This window comes from Ambystoma mexicanum, chromosome 3p (genome assembly GCF_040938575.1).
Source record: "Ambystoma mexicanum isolate Mex_15411 chromosome 3p, UKY_AmexF1_1, whole genome shotgun sequence".
NCBI classification, from domain to species: Eukaryota; Metazoa; Chordata; class Amphibia; order Caudata; family Ambystomatidae; genus Ambystoma; species Ambystoma mexicanum.
This window is the reverse complement of record NC_090925.1, coordinates 358,262,422-358,289,104: the sequence shown is the minus strand read 5'-3', so window position 1 is coordinate 358,289,104 and position 26,683 is coordinate 358,262,422. Positions and strand designations below refer to the sequence as shown.

Below are 26,683 nucleotides of genomic sequence, written 5' to 3'. Positions count from 1 at the left end.
GAAAATATTGCAAGATTGCACGGCTTCCCTTTGGTTTTGATCTCAGATAGGGGGAGCCAGTTTATCTCTCACTTTTGGCGAAGTTGCTGTCGTTTAGCTCAAATCGATGTGAGACTTTCAACTAGCCATCATCCCCAGACCGACGGACAAACTGAGAGGACAAACCAAACTCTGGAACAATATTTACGTTGTATGCTACAGCAGTCGGAAAGTAATTGGAAAGATATCCTTTGGATAGCCGAATATGCTTACAACAACTCGATCCATTCAGGAACCGGAAAAAGTCCCTTTTACATTTTATATGGGATTCATCCTCGAACCTCCAATCTCGACCCGTCCCAAGATCTTGGAACGCCTGCCGTGGATCAACTTCACAATGCTATCACTCAAGCTTTCAAAGAAGCGACAATCCACCTACAACAGGCTAAAGAACAGTACAAAAGGGGAGCAGACCAACACCGAAGAGACGCCCCTCAATACCAGGTTGGAGATCAAGTTTGGTTATCCACCAAACATTTATCACTTAAAGGACCTCACACCACCTTCAACCCAAAATATCTGGGACCATATCCAATTACAGCCATAATAAACCCAGTGGCTGTCAAATTGGGTTTGCCATCCCACATGAAAATACATCCTGTGTTTCACGTATCTCTACTAAAACCTATGCAACCTGGAACCAGACTGAATAAACCTCCAGAGCCTATTCAAGTAAATGGAGAACCTGAATTTGAGGTTAAAAACATCCTGGACTCCAAGATCATCAAGTCACAATTATACTATCTGATCGAATGGAAGGGTTACGGACCTCAAGAACGATCATGGGAACCCTCTGACCACGTCCATGCTCCTCGTCTAGTCAGAAAATTCCACCAAACTTTTCCCAATAGGCCAAAACCTCCGGGGAAGACAGGTTTGGGGGGGGGGGGGGGTGCTGTCATGAGCACTGCTCCCGAGAAGCCAAGTCAAGCCCAGCATCCCCGGAAGCAGGCTCACGACCCTCGTCCCCGGCTCCAGCAAACCCCTATTGAGGCCCTTTGGACCATGTCCTGGCACCTCTGGCGCCAGGCTCATAAGGAACCTCAGTCCCGGCGCCAGGTGCGCCGGGCTTATAATTCTTGCAAAGGTGCTTGGGTGGACCTACCTGTAGCAGACCATGCTGCATACTCACCTTTGCAAATGCTGGCAGGATGAAGTCCCCAGCCTTCTGCTGGGAGGAACTATTCCCTGAACTGGGACTACTTTCTTACCTGGGTGGGGCTGGTGCCACTCCTTAGCTCTGGAACACAGGAACTCTTTTACCTGGGTGAGGCTGAGGAAGAAGACACCCAATCACTCCAACACTATTTAAACCACACCCGATTGGGAAAACGTGCTTCGCGTTATTCTGCATCTGCAGCAGGACGCTCACCGAGTCAGCTCCAGCATTCCAGTGACATCTCCAGCTTCAGCTCAGCAACCTGTGGAAGAAAGACACGAGAACTATACTTACCATCCAGGAATCCAGACACCGGCAGAACCTGCAAGCAAAAGAAACATAAGGTTAGCAAGTTGCAACACGTTCGCAGCCGCGCTCGCTTACCTGATCCAGCTGTGCTTTCACGGATTCTTCGCGGCCTTCTCTTCAGCAGCCTAACGGCACCTGTTAAGACAAAGAACATTGTTAAGTAGGAATCGGGTGAAGGCGGCCGCATTTACTTTTCTTACCTTTCTTTTGTGCGCGTATTACGTTCTCTTCAACCGCAGCACCTGAAAACAAGAAAAGACATTATTTAAGTGCCATTAAAGACTGCAAGAAAGCCTAACACTTACGTGTTTCCCCACGTGCATCCGCGACTGGGAAAACGCCCGCAAGGCCCCGACACCTGCAAATAAGAAAAGAACATTGTTAGAGGTGCTATAATAAGGTCACAGATCATTATACTCACGTACTTTGCACGTGCGACGGCAGAACGCCCGCAACATCTCAAGACCTGAAAACAGAAAACAAGGGACATTATTGAGGTGTCATTGAAATTCCCATACCTACGTACAACCGCACGTGTCGCGCTCTCAGTGACCACGCCCTCAGCATCCAGGCACCTGAAAAAGACAATGCAAAGACTTCATTAAAGGTGCCCAGCTCTTCAAGACTATAAACTCTTTATACCTACTGGCATCCGCTCGTGCAGTAACGGCGGCATCACCTTTTGGCATCTCAGCACCTGTGCCACTTCTAAGGCCACAAAAGACTTTGAGGACCTCCAGTGACGTAACTGGAACCAACGCACCCCTGCATAAGTCGCAGGATGGAGAGCCCAGCATTTATACGCCTAAGGTGAGAGCTCACCAGGACATTGGACTTTCGGAGAGTTGGCGATTAGTGAGGAGGAAGTCCAGCCAAACGGTCATTAACCCTTTTTTTCTTCCGCCTGCAGAAACCTTACCCTGCAAGCCAGACGGTCAATAAGAGGAAGCCCAGTCCAGAGAGTCATCCGAGCTCTACGCTTCTCAATTGAAGAGACTATAACAGTTCAGCCGGGACCAGCGCCTCCGTGGGAATCAGGTGAGCGTTACAGTAAGCATTCTTCAGAAGGGGGAAATATAATAACACACAAACACACTCCAAAATACACACTAATTTCTAGATCAGTAAGTACCCTTTTGAGATGGCACACAGACACTTCCTAAACCCTCAGGTGACTAGGACACTGGACATTAATATATCACGGTTTGCATTTAGAATCAGACTTCGGAGTATGTCAAAGAAAAAGGTTATTAACAGAACAAGAGATCACACAAATATTCTGAAGCAGCTAAGTACTTTTGGTAACCCCCAATGCAAATTTAGTTTACCCCTTCCTGGAATGAAGACAAAACACAATGTCAGAGGGAAGAAGAGTCATTCGGGGAGCCAGGCTAGGCCGAAGTCAATTGGGCAAAAGTCTAGGTGGACTGAAGCACTTCTCAGAGAGGTAGGCAAAAGTCTTGCACAATGTTTTAGAAGTCTTTGTAGAAAAGAGGAAATCAAAGCAGGGCCACAAGCTGTTTAAGCTTGTGAAGTAAAGAAGCGGTCAGCAACTCTACAGAAGCAGCCACAACAAGTCTCAAATGAGGACAAGTGCAGTTACACAACAAGAGGCAAGTTCTCCTAGTTTGTACAGTACCTTTGGTTAGAAGAAAGGGGCTTTGGCTGGCTTCTGTTCCTGTGAAGCTCTGCAGATCCTGTGTTCCTGGGCCTCTCAGTCATGGGGACAAGAGGGAGGAAGTCTGGAGGACTCCTGCACTGCAACGGGACAATCGGCGACAGAAAATGACCAACTTCTATTCAGTGGCACTTCGCGGTTTCAGCTCCTCGCGTCTAAGCAAATCGCAACACTGCAGACTCTTGGCTGTCGAGTTGGGCTTTGCTTGCGTCTGGGGTCCAGCACTCTGTTGAAGTGGCTCAGGCTGAGTCAGGCCTGCTTCCTGGGAGTTTGGAGGATCTTCCTGGAGCTCTTGGCCAACTTTAAAGCAACGCACATGATCTGGTGTTCCTCTCCCTGGCTATTCGGTTCCAGCACCAACTGCAATGTAATTTCAACTAGCTCTGAGAGGATGTCAAGATGGCTTACTTTGGAGTTGGTTGGTCCCAGCAACTCAAGGGGAGAAGTCGTCCTTGCAGGACTTCTTTAGTCAAATCAAAACTGGTGTTTCAGCACAGCAGCAGGGCTTCACCGGGCAAACCAATGGTCCAGGAGATGCAGCAGTCGTCACTTCCATGATGTTCTTCTGATTCCTTCTTCCAAGTGGTCAACTGCCTTCCAAACCAAAAAGCCTCGCCTTTTATGCAGGTTTCTCCCATTCATTCCAGCCTAGTTGTCAATCCTCCAGCAGGGTGGCTGTCCTTGCTGGACATACAGCCGGCCAATCACCTAGGAATGCATTCCTGTCTCCTAGGAGACTAAGCACAGGGAATTTCGGGCACCTCCCTCGCTTCTTGCCACCGCCAGACACCCTGGAGCTAGAGGCGCCCTTCACTCGTGAATCTCGGCAAAGGCAAAACGAACAAAGGGACCAAACCTGGTTTGGCAAACAGAGTAAATCTCAATAAGGACCTTTCCACAAAGAAATGGTGAAAAGAGAATACTGGGGTCATTGACAAAAATGGCACACTTGGGCGCTTTACTGCAGCTGCGAACGCAGCCCGCGGTAAATGCACACCAAAGTAAGTAAACCACTGCCACCAGCCATTCATCAAGGAAAGGGTAACAAAAATGTTACATGAGAAGCTAGACAAAGGGGATATTAAGTAACCCCTCCAGCACCCTGTTGTAAGATAGTGTGTGCTGGGTCTAGAATGTTTACAATGTAAGTAAAGTCAATTTCACTTCACTGCTCTTGTAAACAGTAGTTTATCCAAGAGAAGGTATTTAAACCTTGGGAAATCTAAAAAGACTTCCCTGTGTCACTGCACTGAAGGTGCTGTGTTGCAATGTAAAAGATGATGCCTACGAGTCAGACTCCACAACCAAAAGAAACAGAGTTCAAATCAAAAATACATGAGTGATTGGGGAAAAAAGGGTCTCACTCTCTCTAGGTAAAAACAGGTCCTAGAGTCCAGCAAAAGAGCTGGGGGTCTCTAAGGTAGAGAAGAATTAGCACATTTCTGAGAATTCGCCCTAATAAAGTGCATCAGAACTACTGTCTGTGTCCATTGACTGACTGTCCTGGCTCCCTAAAGGCACTCCTCTGAATCTACTGGCTTAGGCAGTACTTGTTCCCTCATTGGATATAATTGTTGACACCATTATTGCTGGGATAAAAGGTTACCTGCCTCCCTTTAGGAGATTGTAATTGTATTGCAAACTGTTGAAAGTATGTTCTAAATCGTATTCTAACATTTCCTTCCTTAAGCAACTTAATAACTGAATTGGTAAATGTAAATAAGTGCAATACTGACCTTTACTGAAGTCACTTGGTGTGCTGTAACTGGGGTTAGTATAATAAAAGTCTTTACCAACTTGTATTGTCTTTTAAAAACTGCATCCCAACTTTGAATGTTACTAGTAGATAAAGCTTTTTAAAGACTGCTTATGTAAACCTTGCGCATATTATAAATAAATATTTATATATAACTGTGTGTTATTTGGCTACTTGTACTTACGGATTTCAATTGTACAGCTCTACAGCTCACCTAAAGCCTCTCAAGATACACCTGGCTGCTAAGTCACACTATCAACCTGTGCAGTACAGGCTTATAGTAAAAGGTGGGTTACCTAACACCATGAAGATAAGTCTTGTGTAGTCCTCACCAGTTGGACTTTACAATTTCTCACCTAGATGGAAATACAGGAATATCTAGGTACGAGCCATTACAGCAGAGGCTACAGGTGACATGGAAAGGTGGGACTTGGTGGTGTGAAAAGGAAGTTGCATGTTAGAAAAGTGTGAAAAACCAAAAGGAAAAACCAAAGGAGGATCTTTAATATTAGCTTTTTTCTTATTGTCATTATCCCTAGGCATCTCTGTTACAGTACGAGATTCCAGACATCCGTTTGCAGTCCGGCTTTCATCATACATATGCAACTCCCTTCTTAATTCTCAACTGAAGAGGAAATTGTCACTGTAACTCAGTTTAGATGCCCTTGAAATGGGTCCCTTACCTGCACATTAAACTCCATGTTTCAACCCTCATTACCTAGTAGTATGGCCATTATATTACAAAGCTACGTTCCATGATTGGCTGGCGAGTCCTTACCGCTCCAGATGAATGCTTTCCCCAGATAAAGCAGTTCAGGATAAAACAGATTCCAAACACAACACCTGGGTACAACATGGCAGTCTGAAAACGAAACAAAGAAAGTAATGTCATATATGTCATGTGCAAAAAAATAAAATCGGATTCACAGATTAACATCGACCCCCCAGCCACCCCCGCGATCCCCCCCACCCTTTTCGGGTCCATCCTAGGGTCAAAGACCCATTAAAAAAAAAAACGTTTAAAATTCTGTAAGTGTTGCCAGTCATTCCCGAAAACGTTCCCTCTGAAGGAGTGCACTGAGCAGGGCTTTATTGAAATACTGCAGCCAACACTTTCTGTATACCAGGGGTTGCTCTGAAGGAAAAGGAAATATGTCTCACAATTGAGAAGCGTTGGCTCCAGCAAGTCCGTCACATTTTAGTCCATTTAATCAAGTCTTCCGAGTAGCACTGTTATGCCCATAAGATTCTATGTAAAAAATCAGAGTACTAAAACATAGGCAAGAAGATGAATCCAAGAACGCTGTCCTTCACATTGTGAAAGGCAAAAAAGGTGCGACAAAAGGTGGCCAACTTTAAAATGTATCAAACAAAAGCGAATGTAACATCTTGACTTGCAACCGGCCCCACTCCACTTAATACAAACCTCAACAATCAATGACACACAAGGTTTCAATCCACTCACATTGAATTGTCGACAAGTACCCTCCACACATCACCATTCTGCCAAGTCGCTTCACTGCCATGATTAACCTCCCTCGATGTTAGCCCTACCATTTTGGAGCCTACGCTTTATGAATAAAGTATTATTGGCACCATATTTGATTTGTTTTCCATACCACTGGATACAGGCCTACACATAGATTTCTTGCCTACTGAATGTAGAAAAAATGGGTAAATCTCACAAATTAAGTACACAAAAGCAAAAACATGTCAATACTTCCTTGTCAGGGTATGATTAACCAGTTTGGGAGAGACTGCTAATTTTGGGGCACAGTGGGACTGATTTGTATGCAGCTGAATCCTCCTGTAATTGCAAGATGAGCTAATAAGGCTTTCACAGCACTTAAGTAACTGCCCAGGTTTCCGGTTTCCGATGTGCAAGCTGAAGCATCTGCATAGCTTTTTAGTAAAGTGCATTAAACAGCCAGTGCCACTTCACTCCTCTCCTGCTCAATCTTTGGTTGCCCCTTTCCACCATCTCAGGCATGGAAACACTTACACAAAATGCACCTTTCCTCCATCGATGGCCTTTCAACGTCCGATACAAGCGACCAGCAGAAAAACCTCCAAATACCCTGATTAGGAATAGAGAAGAGCGGTCAGAGGTGGACTGGAAGCACAGAAAATAGTAAAAGAGTAAGCAGAGAACCAAGGAGTATGGAAGCAAGGCAGACTGTAGCATTGCCATGAACACAGCAGAAATGCAGGCAAGAGGAAGCAGGTATAGGAGTCGGCAGAGGAGGAACAGTAGTAAGCAGCAAAGCTTTTAAGTTATTGTTTGGCACACCCTACATGTACATTTTCATTGAAGAACGTTCGGCCGAGAGAAAAGTTGAAACGATCCACAAATATTAGCACATACATTGTGGCATACATGACGAAAATGAAAAACTGAGGTTATAAATGTCAGCATCGCTTGAAAGATACTTACCCCATAAACATAAAGAGAAAACAGGCAGTTGTCATCAAAGCCCCCCTGCTTGAGGGAGAGAGCATACCCAGCATGGCAACAACTGCAAAAAAAAAATAGCGAGGCATTAAGAGCAGGAAATTGCTGTTGCCACCTTGTCTTTTCAGCACTCAACTCCAACCTCCCAAGTACAACCTATCCGACACACCGGTCAGCCACCCGCTTCCTTCTGCCCTCCAAGTTCAATGGCCTAAGTCACTAAGGTCTTCAAAGGTTACTTTATTCTGACCTCAGAAAATTACTACGAGGCAACAACCCCCTTCAGCTCTCCCAGTGTTAACCTTTTTGCATTTCATCCACAGCAGCCCCTATGTACAAATGGATAACACTGGTACCTGTGATATGTGGTGTATAACTAAGTACTGGGTCTGAAACATTAGGTTATGATCTGTACCACGCACCACTGCCATTTTCATGGTCTGCAGGTGCACCGGTGGATCTGAAAAGGAAGGAGAGCTCGGGGGTTTGGGAAAGATTAGCGAGGGAAAGCGTAAGAGAGCTTTGTTGCGTAATTGGCTTCAGTTCAGAGAAAACTGTCACTGTGTGCGGGGTCTGCTTGTATTTTGATGTACAAGTGTGTTCAGGGTGGTTTGTGTATCTGGTTTTAGGTTTCTGTGTGTTGGGTAATGCAGACAGAGGAAGAAGAAAGGACGTCTAAGGATTTCCACCGACCAGGGAGCCAGATGTAACCCTTGCTTCCAATCGACCTTGGGGGACAGAACGAGACTGCTACCAAGAGGCTGTTTTAGATCCACTAGTCTCAAGAAGACCTGCAGTGTGAGTGAATCTATGTGATCACTGTGCCGCCCGTAATTCCGCAGACGGAAATGTCGATGACCATTACGGCGCAGCGCAGTGATTGGATAGACCACGGTAGCCCACATCCCCACACAGACTCCCCCCATGGCGACTTCCCTCGATCCCTGCAGTGTCAGTTCCCACCCACTTGCGTGGGTCGGCACTTGCGCGGCAGAGTTTTTTACAGCCGGGACACCCCTGCAACCCTTGACCCCCCATTGCCACGACCTAGAGGAGCAGGGGACATCCCCAAAACCCCTGCTTACCTTAGTCGCAATAATGGGGGTCAGCATTTTTTTAATATGCAAAGGTGCAGGTTTAGTACCAGGTGACCTTATGAGGTTGCAGTACTGGTACAATTCCGTTTGAGCCATCCCACAACATGCTGCGACCCTGCCTGGCTGCAAACCGCCAATTTCCTGAGACCTTGAGCCACAGTGCGGTGCATGGTCTTTCGAAGTCCAAATCCAGCTGAACCTTTGGTGGACTCCTGCTGGATCTCCAGAGACAATTCGAATACCTGAAGTCCCCTCACCAGAGTGTAGGACCAAGAGTGAAGAGAATGAAATCAGCAATATTCATTCTTCATCTGGGTGCTGTAAAAAGGCACCAGATCCACAAAGCCATGAGAATCTGTGAAGAGTCCTTCGCTGGAAGCCTGCTGCTGCAAGTTCCCATACAGTGTTTAGTTCTTTCATCTCCAGACCAAGAATCCAGGGACCGGGTCCTGTGCTGCTGCATCGTGAAGGCATCCACCCAGCAGCTCTTTTCGACTAAGGTACTGTGTGGGCTTGGGCAATACTTGCTTCTACTGCTTCTACTCTCCGCCCTCTGCAACTTATCCAGAACAGGGCCGCGAGACTGGTCCTGGGCCTCAAGCCCAGGGATCGTATCTCTCCAGGACTGAAATCTCTGCACTGGCTCCCAGTGGATGCAAGGATTAAGTTCATAACCCTCTGCATCGTCCATAAGGCCTTCTGGGGTCTGGGGCCTCAATACCTTCAACTCTCTCTCCCTAAACACCTTCCCTCTCGAGCTCTTCGCTCATCTACCTAAAACTCCCTCAGAGTCAGTTGCTTCTTCAAGCAACGAGTTGGTGGTAGATCTCTTTCTTCGGCTGGTGCCTCCCTCTGGAACAGCCTCCCTGAAATTTGAGGAGAATCATCTTCGATTCTGGAAGCACCTCAAAACCTTTCTTTGCTTCTGCTTTTTCTCCTCTCCCTCGCGGACTTCCTGGCTGACACATAATTTGCACTGGTTACCTGGTCACCCTCTGATCTCGGGGCCAGGTCCCGTCCCCTGCCAGTCGCACTCCTGCACTGCCTTCCCGGCTTCCACGGCACTTGGGAACTGGTTCTGTATCGCTACAGTCCCACCACCAGCACTTGACACCAGATGGGTGCACTTTTCTTGCACTTTCCACCTGTGGGCCATACATTTACGCACTATATATCTTTATTTTGTTTGGTTCTTATCCCATGTACTGCACTGTCCTCTCCCCCTTCTCCTTCACTTGCGCGATTTGAATGACACCTGGCCTAGTAGGATCGTTGTCTGTCCTCCCTTGTTCCCCCTACCATGCCTCGCTGCGCCTAGGAACACTTGTGTACAGGCGCGTTATAAATGCCATATCATATCCTGTGAGGCTGCGTGGTTTTTGTGTGGTTGGGAGTCTGCCCATACCACTTGCCCAGGCCTAATGCTGTAGCCTTCTGTGAAGTCCCTGAACACTTTAACTAACTCTGAAAGGTAATACTTACTTGTTTAAGAAGATTTCCTATAGAAATACATTTTTATAGCTGGCACAGACTACTAGGGTCCCGCTTCTGCTTCAGAGAACTTGTGCATTAGACTAGGGAAGGACTGGATAAGAAAAGGATTCTGCCTTGAAAGTAAAACAAGTGTTAAGGTACTTGTTAGGAAAGATTTCCATTTATGGGTAATTTTCCCCCCAGTTGTGAACCGCCCACAACTTTTTGCTGCTGTCTGACCATCATAGCCATGCTTTTACCAGTGGAGCCCAGCCTTCTGCTGTTCTCTGCTGTACGTTTGCTCATTTTGTTATGGGGAAACTGACATCCTCTGGACTCCCAGGAAGCAGGACTGACTGAGCCTGAGCGTCAGAGTGCGGGACCCCAGATGCAAGGAAAGCCCATCTCGGCAGCCAGAAACCACAGGTAGTCGCGAGAAAGTGAAACACTGAAGTGCCACTTGTTTGAAGATTGCCGGTTGCGACCGGTGACCACCCCATTGCAGTGAAGCAGTCCCCAGAAGTCCTCCCTCTTGTCCCAACGACTGAGGCCCAGAAACAGTGAGATCTGCAGAGCTGCACAGGAACAGAAGTAATCTGCTGCACTTTTCTTAAATCTAAAAGGTACTGTAAAGTCTAAGCTAACTTACCTCTTGTTGTGTAGCCACTTATCCTCATTGGAGACTTGCTGGGTTGCATTTGTGAGTTGCTACCAGCTTCTTCACCTCACATTCCGAATCAGATTGTGGCCCTACTTTGATTTTCTATTCTACCAAGACTTTTTAAACATTGGAAAAGACTTTCTACTTACCTGCACGAAGGGCTTCAGTTCAACTTGACTTTTGCTAACTTGCATTGGCTGGCCTGGCTCCCTGAATGACTTCTCTCTTCTGCTCATCTGTTTTGCCTTCCTTGAAGGAAAGGGTTAACTGACTTTGCATTGGGGGGTTGTTTTGAAAGTACTTACCTACTTATTAACTGTGTGAATTCTTGCTTTATTCTGAACTCTTCTCTTCAACACTACTCCTAAGAATATTCTAAATGCAACAGTGATATATTAATGCCAACAGCAGAAGTCACATGAGGGTGTAGGCAGTGCCTGTGCGTCATCCCAAATGGGTATTTGCCGATTTAGAAAACTAAGAGTGTGTATTTTTGGAATGTATTTGTGTGTTGCTTTAGATTAGACTTATTCTAACTGACTGATAAATAATTGTTTAATCAAGAAACCTTGTGTGTAAGAGTTTACTTGAATACTTGTCACTGTCAATCTGTATAACTCCCATACAGCTCCCATTGACCCTGCTTGAGATAAGCCTGGCTGCTCAAAACACTACAAACCTGTGTAGTACAGACTTCTACCAAAGGTTGGGTTCCTATTGCCAGGAGGCCATGGTTGTTGTAGGGCACCCACGGGTACTACATACAATCCTGCCTAAAACTGGTGGCAGGCGGTGAGGATCTATTGTAGAGTCGTTATACACTAAGAATTTGCTTTGCTTTTGTTAAACTAAAAACCTTCACAAGGCTAAGCTCCACTAGAAAAGCAACTGTATAACATGTTAAATATGGATAACTTCAGTCAGGAATCCCTGGTCCTTCTAACTGTAGAGCAACTGAACGACATGTGTAAAATCAGAATCTCCCTGTTAAAGGAAAGAAAATTGAACTAATTGCAAGGTTGTTGAATAAGCAAAGTCTGGGTAGTAGGCCTGCCACGCCTACTAACCTAGGAAATGTGGAAAATGATAATGAGGATGATAATTCATAGTCTAACTCTAATATTGTTGGAGTGTTAGGGAGAATTCTCAAAAATGTGCTAATTCCCTTCACCTTAGAGATCCCCAGCAACTTTGCTGGATTTTGAGTACTTTATTGTTTTACCTGGAGAGAATGTGACCCTTTTTCCCCACTCTCACATATTTGTATGTGTTTTACCTCTGTATTTTCTTTGGTTATGGAGTCTAACCAACTCCATAGGCATCTTTTTCAATTGTGTCACACAGCACCCTCAGTGCAGTGACACAGGGAAGGCTTTCCCAAGGTTTAACTACCTTCTCTCGGATAAACTACTGTTTCCCAGAGTAAGTAAAGTGAAATTGACTTTACTAGTTTAAATTCCTAGACCCAGCACACCCCATCTTACAATAGAGTGGAGGGGTTATTTAGTATCCCCTGCGTCTAGACACTCATGTAGCGGTCAAATACGACCCTTTCCTCTCAGAATGGCTGGTGGCAGTGGTTATACAACGAACTACCATGATTTTTCCTGAGCACAAACTATTCGTAGCTCCGGTAACGTTAAATCCCAGGAGCCATGTTTTACAAAATGGTGTCTGAGCCCCCTTTGTTAAAACAGGTCCAGATCCCTTTTTGCCACTTTTGTTGAAAGGTCCTTCTAGAGTCTTTCTCTGCGCACCAATCCAGGTTTGGTCTCTTTGGTCATTCGCCTTTGGCGGGCTTCAGGAGTGAAGACCGACTCTGGCCCAGAGTGTCTGGGGTGGGCAGGAAGTAAGGGAGGTGCCTGAAACTCCCTGTGCTTAGTCTCCTAGGAGACCCAAATGCACTTTGTGGTGATTGGCTGGCTGTCTATCTGGCAATGACAGCCACTCTGCTCGGTGAGTGACAGCTAGGCTGGAATGAATGGAGAGAACTGAATCGAAGGCAAGTCTCTTGGCTTGTAAGGCAGAATCGACCACTAGAATGAAGGAACCGAAGAAGAGCTTGAAGAGGATGGTTGCTGCAACTCCTGGACCGTTGGTTTGCCCGGTGAAGCCCTGTTGCAGTGCCGAAATGCCAAGTTCGCATCGACAGAAGCCCCTGCAAGGACGACTTCTCCCCTTGAGATGGTGGGACCAATCAACTCCAAAGTAAGCCATCTAGACATCCATCTCAGAACTGGTTGAATTTGCACAGAGTTGCTGCTGGAAACCGTATAGCCCGGGAGAGGAACACCAGATTGTTTGCGTTGCTTTTAAGCGGGCCTAGAGCTCAGGACTGACCGAGCGTGAGCCCCCTCAACAGAGTGCGGGATCCCAGAAGCAAGGAAAGTCCATCTCGACAGCCAGGAACCGTGGTGGTGCTATTTGCGGTAGACACAAGGAGTTTGCCGGTTGCGAGATTTGACCGTCCCAGTGCATTGCAGGAGTCCCCCGACGTCCTCCATCTTGTCCCCACGACTGAGGCCCAGGAACAGTGAGACCTGCAGAGCTGCACAGGACCAGGAGTCATCTACTGCATCTTTTCTTTGTCTTTAAAGCAATCTTTTCCTTTGACATAACTATATGATCTTAAATGCAACAGTGATATATTAATGTCCCCAGCACCCTAGCAATTGAAGTCACCTGAGGGTGTAGGTAGTGTTATGGCTCACCCCAAAAGGGTATCTACCGATTTAGGGATATTAAGAGTGTATCATGAAGTGTATGGAGTGTTACTATTATATTGCTACCTTCTGAAGAAGGCTTATTCTAACTGACTGAAATTAATAATTGTTTATTCAAGAAACCTTGAGTAAGAGTTTATTTGAATACTTTTAACTGTAAATCTCTGTAACTCCACTAACGCTCACATTGCCCCCACCTCCCCCAGGATAAGACTGGCTGCTCAATGCGCTACCAAAACTGTAGTACAGGCTTATACCAAAGCTTGGGTTTCCTATACCTGTAGTCAGAGTTGGTTGTAGTGTTCCAAGAGGCTACTGCATACAAACTTTGCCAAACACCCTCCCTTGCCTCATCACACCTTGAAACACTTGTGTATCGGCGCACTATAAATAAAATATCATCCTCATCAAGTTTATAAGCCTTTAATCTTGATTCACAATCTTAGTTTCCATTTGTTCTCCCATTCAACCCGGTTTAATATCTTTTACTGCAGCAGGTTAACTGTGTATTATAATTATTTTCTCTTGATACAATCTTTATATCCATTTGTCTTCAAATAAAGTTTCAGATAATCTCATGTGATGTGTTAGTTGTGCGACAGACTGATTCTCTTCAATCTACAAACACCTGCCCCACTGGTGGCTGGTATATATGTGGACCAGGCACCGCCCCCTTCTTTCTATGTTACGTAAAAGAATTAAGCTTTGATTGAAATACATATTTACTTCTTTCACTTGCAGTAGTGCATGCCCCTGCAGCAGCATAATCATCACGGACAATGCGCACACATGGTGGTCCGTGCCGTCCCGGGGTGTGGCGTGCCCTGTGCTTTGTTAAGGTGCTTGGGAGGGCCCCCACAGCATGGGTCGCAGGGGAGCTGCCAAATTCTGGGCTACGCCATTGGGCACCACTGGGTCTGACAAAGGGGTAGTGTGTAGTGCGCGCTTTGAAGTCTGCCAGTGAGCCCCCGGGTGAGAAGCAACTCATGGTTCAGTTTTAACTGTGGAGCTATGAATATGTATGTGTGCAGCAATGATATTACATTAAAAAGTCCTCTGGCACCCAGTATTACGCTTAGATAATAAAAACTATGGGACGTCTTGGGTATATTGAAAGAACCTTTCCCAGGTATTATACTCCAGCAAAGATACCATTATCAGGTGCACTCCCCTCTGTGCACGCATACCAGTCTAATAGGTTTGTTCTATCGTAGTGGTAGCTGAATCATACATCGATTTATAACCAGGGAATTTTGTTGATACTAAATCCTGGTCAAAGATGCAATTTTCAGGCCTTGCTCGTGCAGCATTTTTCTCCTGGTTAAACAGCAGCGCACAGCTCCCCAGGTCAGTGCTTTTTTTTAGCTTGTTTAGCGTGCATAGATTTCGGTTACCCTGTTAGAAATACTGCATTATGTATGTTTTACATATACACCCCACTTCGAATCTGGAAAAAGGCATTCCTCAAATGTGTAATCATGGACAAATCATGCCTCCCTCTGTGCCTCAGTTCTTATATCTGGCTGAAATCAGAGCACCTGGAAACATCGATGCATCTAAAAAATCTGAAGGTTGTTTGACATCGCTTTCTATGATGTCGGGTGGGGTCAAATTACATCACTTCCTGTGATGTCATAGGATGTCACTTCCGCTACCCCTGACATTTTGTTGAAACGACATCCGTGGCCATGGGAAAACCAAAATGTCCTGCAGGCTGTCAGTACTGGGAAACATGGTTTCCCTTAGTCTTGTTACTTTGTTACTACTGTTGGTAACTTATCACTTTGGTAACTTTTTATAAAATGTTACAATGGGGTACACTTTGTTACTAACACTCAGAGGATTTTGATTACTTTAGGTTTGCTCCAGCGACAAGATGGTGGCAGCGGTTCCTTTTTGCTACTTTTATATCTATGTTTTTTATATCGTGCCACTCGCCCAAAGGCCTCAGGGCGCTCACAAGACAACAAAAAACAAAGGGGATGCAAACGGTTTTGATTTTGTTGAATTATGGCAGAGATCATGTGCTCATTTAATCTATCCCTCTATCAAAAAGAAGCGTTTTCAGGTGTTTTTTTTACTGGGTTGTTGATGCAGACCCTTAGATCCAGTGGACGAGAGTCCATTGTGGTAGGTGGCCATGCGTTAAAGCCAGCACCCCCAATCTTTTTTAGGAGGACACGCAGTTGGATTCTGTTGGTTGTCTTCATGACAATCAGTCTGGCTTCATAGCTGCCAGAAGCACGGAAACTGCTCTCCTGAACATCTGTGAAGACCTGCTCTCCAACCTGGATTCTAATATCCCATCTGTCCTCATCCTACTCTTTCTTCTTCCTTTGACACGGTCAACTATGTCATCCTGCTCAATCGCCTCCGTGATAATCCGGGTATCACTTATCAGGCCCTGGCCTGGCTGACATTCTCCAACCAACCCTCCCAGGTCCAACTTGGGTCCTTCCTTTTCTCCATCTCACTTTCTACCTGCGGTGTCCCCCAGGGATCTAACCTCTCTCCCTGGTTCTTAAACCAATACCTACCACCGTATTGCTCACCGTTTTGCTGCTCAGTGCTCAAACTTTCAATACTATGCGGATGACACCCAACTTGTCTTCATGCTCCCCTCTGCCACCTCTTCTCCCTCTCTCATCTCTGTCTGCAATCCAGGAGTGGTGCACTGCCAACAACCTCTGTCTTAATGCCAGTAAACGAGAGATCCTCCTCATCGGCACACCTGCACCTTCCTTTCCCGTCACTCTCTGGCCGGTCCCCCTTGGCCCTCTACCTTCTCCCACTTGCGAGGCTAAGAACCTCGGGTCATCTTTACCTCCATGCTTTCCTTCTCTCCTCACATCTCTGACGTCTCAAAAAAGTCTGACTACTAACTGCACCTCTTCAAAGGTATTCTTCCTTTCCTCTCCTTCCCCCAGAAGCTCCCAGAGCTCTGGTTCTCTCTAGACTGGACTATTGCAACAACATCTTTCTAAATCTGCCTGCAACCACTCTCAGTCCTATGCAGCTCATCCATAACAGGACTGCAAAACTTGTCCTTAGCCTCAAGCCATCTCCAGCCCTGAAATCTCTTCATTGGCTCCCAGTAGCTGCAAGGATTAAATTCAAGACCCTTTGCATTGTCCACAAGGCTATCTGGGGCCGGGGTCCACAATATGTTCAACTCTCCCTCTGTAAATACATTTCTAGGTCGAGCTCTTTGCTCCTTCACCTCCTACTCCCTCAGGGTCAGTCACTTCTCCAAGCGACGAGTTGCAGGTAGATCCCTTGCCTCGGCTGGGGCCTCCCTTTGGAACAGCCTCCCCGCCTCTCTGAAACTTGAGCAGAACCAGCTCTGGTTTCCTGAAGCACCTCAAGACCTTCCTCTTTGCTTCTGCCTTCACTCTTCCTCTCTCCTGCTAATCTGTCTGCTTTGGCACCGGGCACATGGTTACCCTCAGATTTTGGGCCCAGATCCCTGCCACACACTCGCACTGCCCCATGACAATCCCTGCACTTGGGTTGGTATCTGCAACCCCACAGTCCCCATCAGACACCCAGTGTCTACACCTTATTCTCGCACTTACCACCTGCTGGCCGCACTACCTGTTCCATCACGTGTTCACCACTTTCCACTTCGCCCCCCCCCTCGCATTTTCCCCCCTTCCCTCTTCCCTGCACTTGCACGTTCTCAATGTCACTGGGCCTAGTAAGATCGTGATTTTGTCCTCCCTTTCCCCCCCCCCCCTCGCTTGCCTTGTCGCACTCTGAAACACTTGTGTATGGGCGCGATACAAATAAAATATATCATAGCGTGATGCTATTGTTTGAACGAAGAGTCCGCCTAAAGGGAATTCTGTTCACTCTCGAAGAGGCTTCACCTGAGACATTTAAACATCAGAACGGTGCCTTTAAACTGTATTTGCTGCTCAACTGGGAGCCAATGCAATTTCCTGCAAGCTTCAGAAAGCGGAGATCGATGACCCAGCCCACATACAGCACAAACAGCTCCATTCTGTGACACAACTTATTTATGTTAGCTTGGGAGGTGCCTACAAGGAGACTAGGCAATAGTCCAGCTTTGGATTTACAATAGCGGCAGCAATAAAAGTTCTATTTGCCTCTGACAGAAAGGGCACATTTGCCACAGGAGGATGGTGTAATGGGGTAAGGAAGATTTAAGGTATGAAACGTGTTTCTTAGAGGTGTGAGTCAAAGAAAACTCCTAGAGTTTTAACTGCATCGGAATCCATAATGGCATTACCATTGACTGTAAAACATTTGTACCGTATGTCTATGTTTATTAAACTTTTGTTGGGTACAAATAACAAGCAGCTCAGTTTTTCAGTCATTCATGGCAAAGGAATTAGCAGCCATCCATACCTGGATGGCTTTAAGTACGTTTTTTAACTCCGTCACATCTTTACTATAGACCCAGATAGTTTAAACACTATCTGGGTGTCATCTGCGTAGTTTGCAAACTGGACCCCCAGAGAGGCAATGTGGTCACAAAGGTTTGGAATACACATTGAAAAATTATGGCGACAGGCATGATTCCTGTGGCACATCACAGGTTAAAAGGGTTCTTTGTGATTGGGCATTAGCCTGGACCACATTAGCCAACCTTGGTCCCAAAAAAGATTTGAACCAGTTTGCAGCCGAGGGGGTACATTTACCCACCTTGACCAGTCTCTTCGCTAGCAATGCGTGATCGACCAAATCAAAAGCTGATGAGAGGGTTCAACAGTAAGAATAAAGCTGCATTACCTTGCTCGATAATTCCTGTAATATAACATTTTCAATCCAGGAGAGCAGTCTCCGTCTCGTGATTCACACAATAACCGTATTGTTCGTTGTCCAGGATTTCATTTTGCTCCACAAGATTTTTATATTGAGCTCAGGCTATTTTGTCTATTTTTTGTACGAAAGGAACATTCTGAATGGGCCTATAGATTCCAGCGACTGTTGGATCAAGGTTCTCTTATCAGATGAGCGATCCATGCCTCCTCGATATTAACTGGAATGTTGGCCTCTTGAAAGGAGTGATTAATAAAGCTTGTGACACAAGGAACAAGCGCTCTAGCAAAATCCTTAAAAAGCGTTGCCAGAAAAATATCCCCCTTACATGATGTGAGCTTCATGCTTTGTATTGTCTCCATTACTTCACTTTCCTGTACCTCTTTAAATGCAAACAGTACCTGGATTTATTGTATTACAGGAAGGTAATATAATAGCATCGCGGGCTATATCAAGTTAACCAGATCCAGAATTTGTTGCTGATGTGTTTTCTGGATAAAGCCTTCATTGACACCAATCATTGCCTTCGACAATAGATGACTCAACCACAGTTCTTTCAGTTCCAGTTCTAAGTCGCTGCCGTATCATTCGACAGATGTTTCCGCCAATTGCGTTCCGCCTTTAGTTTCCCCCTCTGGCATGCAGAACCTCTGTGGTTAACCATTGATTAAAACTGACCACTTGATTCTGTTTTACTGATCTTAATGTAGCCAGAGAGTCGAAAGATTGATTAGTATCCAATCTAAAAGGATTTAAAATCATCAAGGGAAAGGTTCTCTTCCATAGATGGTAGTAAAGGTAACACTTGTGAGTGAAAAGCTTCAATAGTGACTTTTTTACAGTTACAAATTAGGATTGATGGTCTAACTACTTTGAAAGCTTTAATTGGAAGGAGAGGGGAAGGGGCCTCAAAAAAGAGGGAGAAATGATCAGACCAGATACACTTTTCCATGGACGTTAACAGCAACTTCTGGTTTTTAGACAAAATCCAATCTAGTGTATTACCACCGTTATATAGAACATGCTGATGAAAACCAAATCCCCAAGGATAATAAAGGCTGTTGCATCTTTGAGGCACTACCAATAAATGCTAATAGGTTCTCTTCAAAAAGCGGTGTTAACTTGCAAGGTCTATATAATAATAAAACACTAAGTGAGTGAGTTAACAGACTTGGTATTCAATTTCAATAACAACTTCACATTGATCACATTTTGGAAGGGCAGAAACGTAAAATCCTGCTTAAAAAACATGGCAACTCCCCCCACCCCTGCTCCCTAAATGATCAGTGTGGAGGCAGGAGTAGCCAACTGGAGTAGCCATGGACACTGCATGACGAGCTGCCTCATGAAGCCAAGTCTCAGTAATTACTAATGAATCAAGATTGGTTTCCAATATAAAAATCAGCTATTTCAACAGCATGCTGAACTAAAGACGGAGTATTAAGTTACTTTTCAGTCTATTACTTCGTACCTCTACAGCTGAGTAAGTTCTTGTGCAACTGCTGTAGTTATCAACTTTGCATGCATGACCTTGGATATCAGTATTGGCCGTGGTGGTTTCATTTGAGCTGCCTGATGAGGATAAACTGCAGAAAGTACTCAACGTATCAATCCCCATGACTTCAGTCGCTACTGTTTGTGTAAGGCAATTTCTCAAATTGCATCCTCCGACATGGCCCTAAGACGCGCCTTGCGGTTTATCTGGATTGCAGCTATTAGACTACACGGTGTAGACATAACACCTTATTAGTAAAAGACATAGAATTGGATTTAACAGCACAGGAGACACTGACCGTAAACGAACCGGCACAAACCTGTTAGTCTCAAAAAGGCACAAGAACTACAATTCTAATGGGAATTGTAGTTTGTGCTAGTCAGCGGTCAAGAAAGTAATGCCATGCTATACAAAGAATGCAGAATAGCAGAGGGCAACCAGACAAATTAAAATGCTAGATGCTTCCAATAAAAGCTGAGTAACCCAATTTCTAAAAACACAACTAAATAAAACTTCCCACAATTATTTTTTTTAAAATAAGAAATTCCCCTAAATAAAGTGCAAAGCAGTTAGCAGCAAGGCAATTGAATATTGTAGCAAAAACTAAATGTTGGTATATTTCATTTTAACCTTATCAATTTTACTGCGTTTGGCTACCAACTGTGGCTAGTGTTCAAATATGGCCGTGCTACATGTTTTTTTTGCTTGTCCTTTGGTCATCTGGTCTTTAACCCTTCTTCCTGGCCTGTAAGGCCAGGAAAAGCCCTATATGGACTTCCAGTGCCCAGGAAAGCAGAGGCTTTTGGCAGGCTACTGAAGGCCATGGGTGTTTGCTGCCAGGAGTGGGTTGGGAAAAGTCTGGCGAGCCAGTTGAAAACACTGACCCCCCTTAGCATGTCCAACATCTTGCCTAGCCAGCCCCGCCAACCCTTCCACTCCAAACCCCGCTACCATTTTGCCTCTGCTCCATCTTGCCTCTCCTGAATGACATTGCCCTCACCCTCCAACTCTCACTTCCCTTCGTTAAGTGCAGTCCTGGCCAACACCCCGACCTCAACTGCCCCCTCCCCAACTCTATAGCGCCCAATATCCCTCCTGCTCCCAACCCGGCCTTCGCTCTATTCTCCTCCTCCCCTCACCCTAATTGTCTACCTACAAGCCCTCCCTACCCCCAATGTCCTTCAATGATTACCTCATCCCTCACCCTGCTCCCACCACTCCCCCCTCCACACCCACTCTTTCCACAATCCCTGCGACCTGTGCAAGGTCAAGCCTTCAAGCGCCCCCTTCACCAACACACACACACACTGGGTCTCCCGGTGCTACGCACCCCCCTGCCCCCACTCCGGGCAAACCTGATCTCTTGCATTCTCATCAACGCCAGGTAGGCCTAAAACAAATAACATCTTTGACCTTATCTGTGACAAAAACCCAGACATCTTCATCACAGAAACCTGGTTTGCTATGAACCCATTTCACACAAGCCCCCCCCATCCCCCCCCAGGTTACACCCTGTTTGTTCAGAACAGACCCAGCAACACAGATTATGAATCCCTACTTCTAAAATTCCAACTCGCTCCCACAGCTTTCTACTCTTATACAGACCCCCCCCCCCCCTCGGCTACAACAAAACCTTTGCATACTCAGACCAACGATCTGTCAACTACCTTCAACCTACACCAATGCCTCCACGCCCCGTGATCTGGACAGATCACTCAGCAATCTTCTCCTCACTCTGGAACAAAGTAATTATCACCCCGGACCTAGACAATTCCCTCAACTCATTCCCAGCACTCCCTCCAGGAAGGCCCCCCTCACCCCCACCCCATCAAACGCTACGATCACTGGCGCTCCAGTGCCCTCATTTCAACAAAACAGACCTCTCAGATATCAGGCCCCTACCCCAAATGGTTCAGCCTCCACATCAAATCTCAATACTCAAGCACCGTCTAGAACAAACCTGGACAACCAACCAGACACCCATAAACAAAACCCCCTTAGGAAGACCAAAAGGGCCCAACAGGTCGGAAATAAACCACACAAAAAACACTTCTATGGGAACAGAATCTTGAACTCTCGCAACCCAAGCAAGGATTTGCACAGAATCATCTCTGAAGTCAAGTCGCCAGGTTGCTCAACCCCTCCCCCACTTAACTCCCAATACATATGCAATGCCTTATCCAAACATTTTCATAACACTATTGACATAGTGCCATTGCCTCTAGAATAGCAATGATGGCCCCCTCCCCGCCCACCTCCCATACCTTGTCCCAACTCCCTCCCGATGCAAACCTCAGATTTCACACCAGGAGTTCCTCTCGCTCCTAGTGCAAAGATGCCCGTCAGGATCCCCTGAAGACCTATGCCCGCCCACACCCCTCAAAATCAGCAGCCTGCGCAGGCAGTCCTTAACCAATCCCTCACATCAGGAATCTACGAAGAAGCCTTCAAAACCTCCTATATCAAACGCCTCCGCAATAAACACACGCTCAACCCTCATTCCCCAGAATTACTGGCCCATTTCCAACACCTGTTTCATGGCCAAACTCATGGACCGTACAGCATACAAGCAGCTCTGCCACTTCACTGAAGCCAACTACCTTCTTGGTCCTGCTTCGGCTTCAGACCCCTCAGAGGAACAGAGTTCTCCCTGGTGTCGGTTTAGGATGACCTGTGCTCCTCCTTGACCCCTCAAACACCATCTATGCTACTGACCACACTATACTCCTAGATAGGTTACACTCCTCAGGAATCCAGGACACTGCTCGCATGGATCTACCCCCTCTCTAATCACTTGCAAATCATGCTCCTCCACCCTTTCACCTCCACATCTCGCTCAGTGCCAAAAGGGTTCCTGCAGGCAGCATCCCCGTCTCCCATCTTCAATATCTATCGCAGCCCACTCCCTGCACTCATCTGCTCCCATTATCTCACCTGCTACAACTATGCAGATGATAACCATATCATCCTCAGAAACCCAAAATCACCAGGCACCACTCGTCCGGATCTTTCATCATGCCTCTCGGATACAGACCAGTGGATGACTACCAACCACCACCACCGCCTCAACCCCGGAAAAACTAATCCTAATTTGTGGTAAAACCGCTCTCCTTCCCCAACCTATCCAATGGCCCCTTTCTATACACATCCCCAGCAACCTCTACTTTCGTGAAAAACCTTGGATGCACGCTGGACTCTAATCTTTCCCTCACCCAACGCAACTATGTATCCAGAACCTGCTTTTTCCACCTACGCATCCTCATGCGAATCTTCGCATACCTCACCTACCCACACCGAATCTCTGCCATCCTCACCATCATCCTCACGCGCTTGGACTATGCAAACTGCCTTTATCTAGGCGGACCAGCGTGCCAATTTAGGAAACAAAAAAACAAAACAAAAAAAAAAACACTAAACCTGCAGTCCGCCTGCTCATTGGCCTCCCACCTAGAGAACACATCAGCCCCGCACGAGTCCTACACTGGCTCCCTATTGGTCGACGATTAAAGCCATGTGCGTTACTCACCGTGCCAGCCACATCATCGGACCCAAATTCCCCAAGAAAGAAATCGGCCACTACCAATCCGTCAGGCCCCTTCAGAACCGGTGCACCACTTCCCCTAGTTATCCCCCCAATATAAACTACACCAGACTGGGTGGATCCTTCTCCAAGCTCCCACCATCCGGAACACTCTCCCGCTCCATATCCGCAGCATTGACAACCACCTCACATTTGGAAAAGGCGCTCAAAACCTGGCCTTTTTCTTCCTCTTCTTGAATCCCTCTCTCCACACTATCATTTGATTGCTCCTCACACACAAATACTGGGCCAGAGCCAACAAAACAATTTCAGGCTACAGCGGAGGCTGGCAGCATTCGCAGCAGCTCACCATGATAAACTATTCCCTTTCCGTTCCTACAGATGATCATACATCACCCCCTACGCCCCTTAGTTGAATTTTGGGGGCAGGACATGGGTTGCACTTAGATGGTTTTGGTGGGAGATGGGTTGCACCTAGAATAATCTGGGGTAGGGAAATGTGTTGCACTTGCAGGATTTTGGGGGTAGGAAATGTGTTAGATGTATTAGGATTCCCTTCTATGTTTAAAGATCTGTCGGTATAGTTTGCCACTGCTCCAGAGCTTCAGAACTGGACCTGATAGTTTACAATACCCGTGGGGACAGGCATAGAGGTTTTTCATAGATATGCAGGTAGCTTAGCATTGCAACTAGAAGCAAGCCCATGGAGGTTAACACATGTGGTACACTTCGATCATTTACGCCTACCTTGCTTAGCCTGCCCAGTATGCCTGAAGACATATGTTGGTAAGCCTCCATTGCACCCGTAACTGCTCAATTTAGCCATTTTCGCACAGTGGTTATAAGCAGGTATCCTGGACAACATGCTTAGACTGCTTTGGTTAGCGTATTTAGAACATGGGAGACATCTAGTCAGAACTTAAAGGTAACATGTAATCCCATTGGTCTAGTTTCTATTGTAGCCTATCTGTCCCTCCGACAAGAGGTTCTTCGATGTTTACTCAGCCTATTGCATCGGGAGACTAGTAGGGTAGACCGTCCAGAGAGCCAAAAAAGTCAGAGGGTAGTTGGCTTTCTCACCCCCACAGAAGATCTGATGACAGCGATAGCGAGATGATCTCCACCTGACGTTAAGATACGAGTAAACAAAACACTTCGGTTGACATCCACACACTCTGGAATGCAGCTACGACTGTCAAATTCAGTCTAGCTTATCACAACGGTTTCGCACTGAAACACCCGACTTGCCTCAACACTTCTGCCATTAGAATACAGCTACAACATATGACAAAATTCAGTATAGATGGATATACATCGATTCTCCTGCACTAGGGCTCCATCATGACCTCCCACAGCACCGCCCCACGTGCCCGACCTCTGGGGTTGCTTCTGTAGCCTAGCTAAACCTCCTGAGTCGTAATCTTGGCCAAATGCACACAAGCATCTTAAGCCTCCTCTTAGAACTTTCCCACACCTCAACTTCAGTCTGAGGGTGTTACAACAACAAAGCACATTGAGACCATACAAAAGGGGAAATGGCACTATATAAAATGGTACTACAAAAGCAGGAAGGGGCGACGGGCCTCTTCGGGAATAATCCATGGATCTTCAGTCGTCTGCTCTTCTACACAGGCTACTTGGCTCAAACGCTGATCCTAAATCCTGGCTGGAAACAAGAACACCAATGGTAAGGAACTGCGCCAAACAGCCAGCAGTGGTCCAATCAGGGACCACTGTGGGTTTCACTAATGCACATCCCCAGACCCACCCACTTCCTGGGTCCACACACAAATGACATGCAGTAGCCCACGAAAAACAGCAACTTTCCTGGGTAAATTAAGGGATTTCCTGAGCCGACAGTCAGAAACAATATGGCCAAAAGGACAAGCAAAAAATGTTGAGTAGCCAGATGCAGTAAACGTGAATGTGCACTGTTAGGCAAGATTGTATGCCGTACCCCTGTGGGAGACTGCACCAGTCTTGTCCTCTTGGCAATAGTTAACCCAACCTTAGGTATAAGCATGTACTACACAAGTTGTTAGAGTGACTGAGTAGCCAGGCTTATCTCAAGAGGGGTCAGTGTGAGCTGTAGTGTTGTAACAGAGATCCACAGTGACAATTATCCAAATAAACTTACACTCAGGGTTCTTGATCAAACAATTATTTAACAGACAGTTTGAAGAAGCCTTCTTTAGAAGCGAGCAATATATGTAACAAAAAATATACACTCTCAGTTTCAATAAATCAGTAGACACCCTTTTGGGATGGCACACAGACACTTCCTACACCCTGAGGTGACAATTAACTAGGACACTGTGGAGATTGAAATATCACTGGCACATTTAGAGCAATACTGAGTTTGGTGTCAAAAGCAAACTTTAGGGAATAAAACAATGGTTAACAAATATACTTAAGTAGGTAAGTACTTTTGAACCCCCCTCCTCCAAAGCAAAGTAAATGAACTCTTTCCCAGCTACACAAGTTATTGAATGTGTGAATTCTTTTGAGGGATAGTTAAAGCACAAAGTCAGAGGATAGAAGAGTCTTTCAAGGAGCCAGGACAGCTAATGTTAGTTGAGTAAAGTCTAGGAGAGCTGAAGCACTTCTTGAAGTTAAGTAAACAGTATTGCACAATGTTTTAGAAGTCTTTGTAGAAAATAGAATTACTGTAGGGCCACACGGTGGGAGGCTTGTGAGGGGCAAAGCTGCAAGCAACTCTGCAAAGATAACCAAGACAAGTCTCAACTGAGAGCTAGCAAGGCTACACAACAAGTGGCAAGCAACCCCTTAGTTTTACAGTACCTTTGTTTTGAAGAAATTGGTTCCAGCCGTCTTCTGTTCTGGTGTAGGTCTGCAGATCCTGTGTTCCTGGGACTCAGTCGTGCGTGTGACGCTGGAAATGCATTGGAGGGACAGGGCCTAGATATCCTTGTCCATTATTGCCTTATCATGCATGTTGTGTCTTGTTTTCGGCGCAGGAGTTCATGTGGGACTCCTGGCCGTGCGGCTCTTCCTCTTTTTGGTTTGGTGAACAGACCATTGGGATACCCTTATGGCACCCATGGGTGTGAGTACGACCCTGTACACCTATGTTTTTGGGCATCTGTGTGTGCCCCACAGAGTAGGGTATGGGCTGGTGGCAGCTCCATGCTGATTTTGACATGTGCTCGGAGTAGCCTCCATTTTGGGATACCCACACCCTGCCATTGGCATCAGTTGATTCCTGATAGGGAACAAGATGGTTCCCTGTGGCCTCTTGCTTTCTATCGCCTGTTAACTTGTATTGCTGATGTCCGGGGAAGCCTAGACTGTCCTGTCTCCCTAAATGGCGGTTGGGTGGAAGTTCCATATATGGTGTTGTGGGGGAAGTCCATGCCAGACCGGCTGGAGCCTTCCCAATGACTATGTTGTGGGTATGCCCGTGGGGTGGGACCTGGGTGAATGGAGTGTGAAACGAATACACATTTCATGTTATGGGTGTCTAGTATTAACCAAGTTACTCACCGTCCTTTCCT

The 26,683-nt window shown here is 46.2% G+C and overlaps 1 protein-coding gene across 1 annotated transcript in view; it reads right to left on the bottom strand.

Annotated features, from left to right (window-relative positions):
* TM9SF4 (transmembrane 9 superfamily member 4) overlaps positions 1–26,683 on the bottom strand; it is a 263,480-nt gene that overhangs the window by 63,165 nt on the left and 173,632 nt on the right. Inside the window, exons 11-13 of the mRNA XM_069651011.1 lie at positions 7,376–7,457; positions 6,944–7,019; positions 5,720–5,803 (exon numbers count right to left, since the gene is read on the bottom strand). Coding sequence (XP_069507112.1) covers positions 5,720–5,803; positions 6,944–7,019; positions 7,376–7,457 — 242 coding nt within the window. The remainder of the gene's footprint in view (positions 1–5,719; positions 5,804–6,943; positions 7,020–7,375; positions 7,458–26,683) is intronic.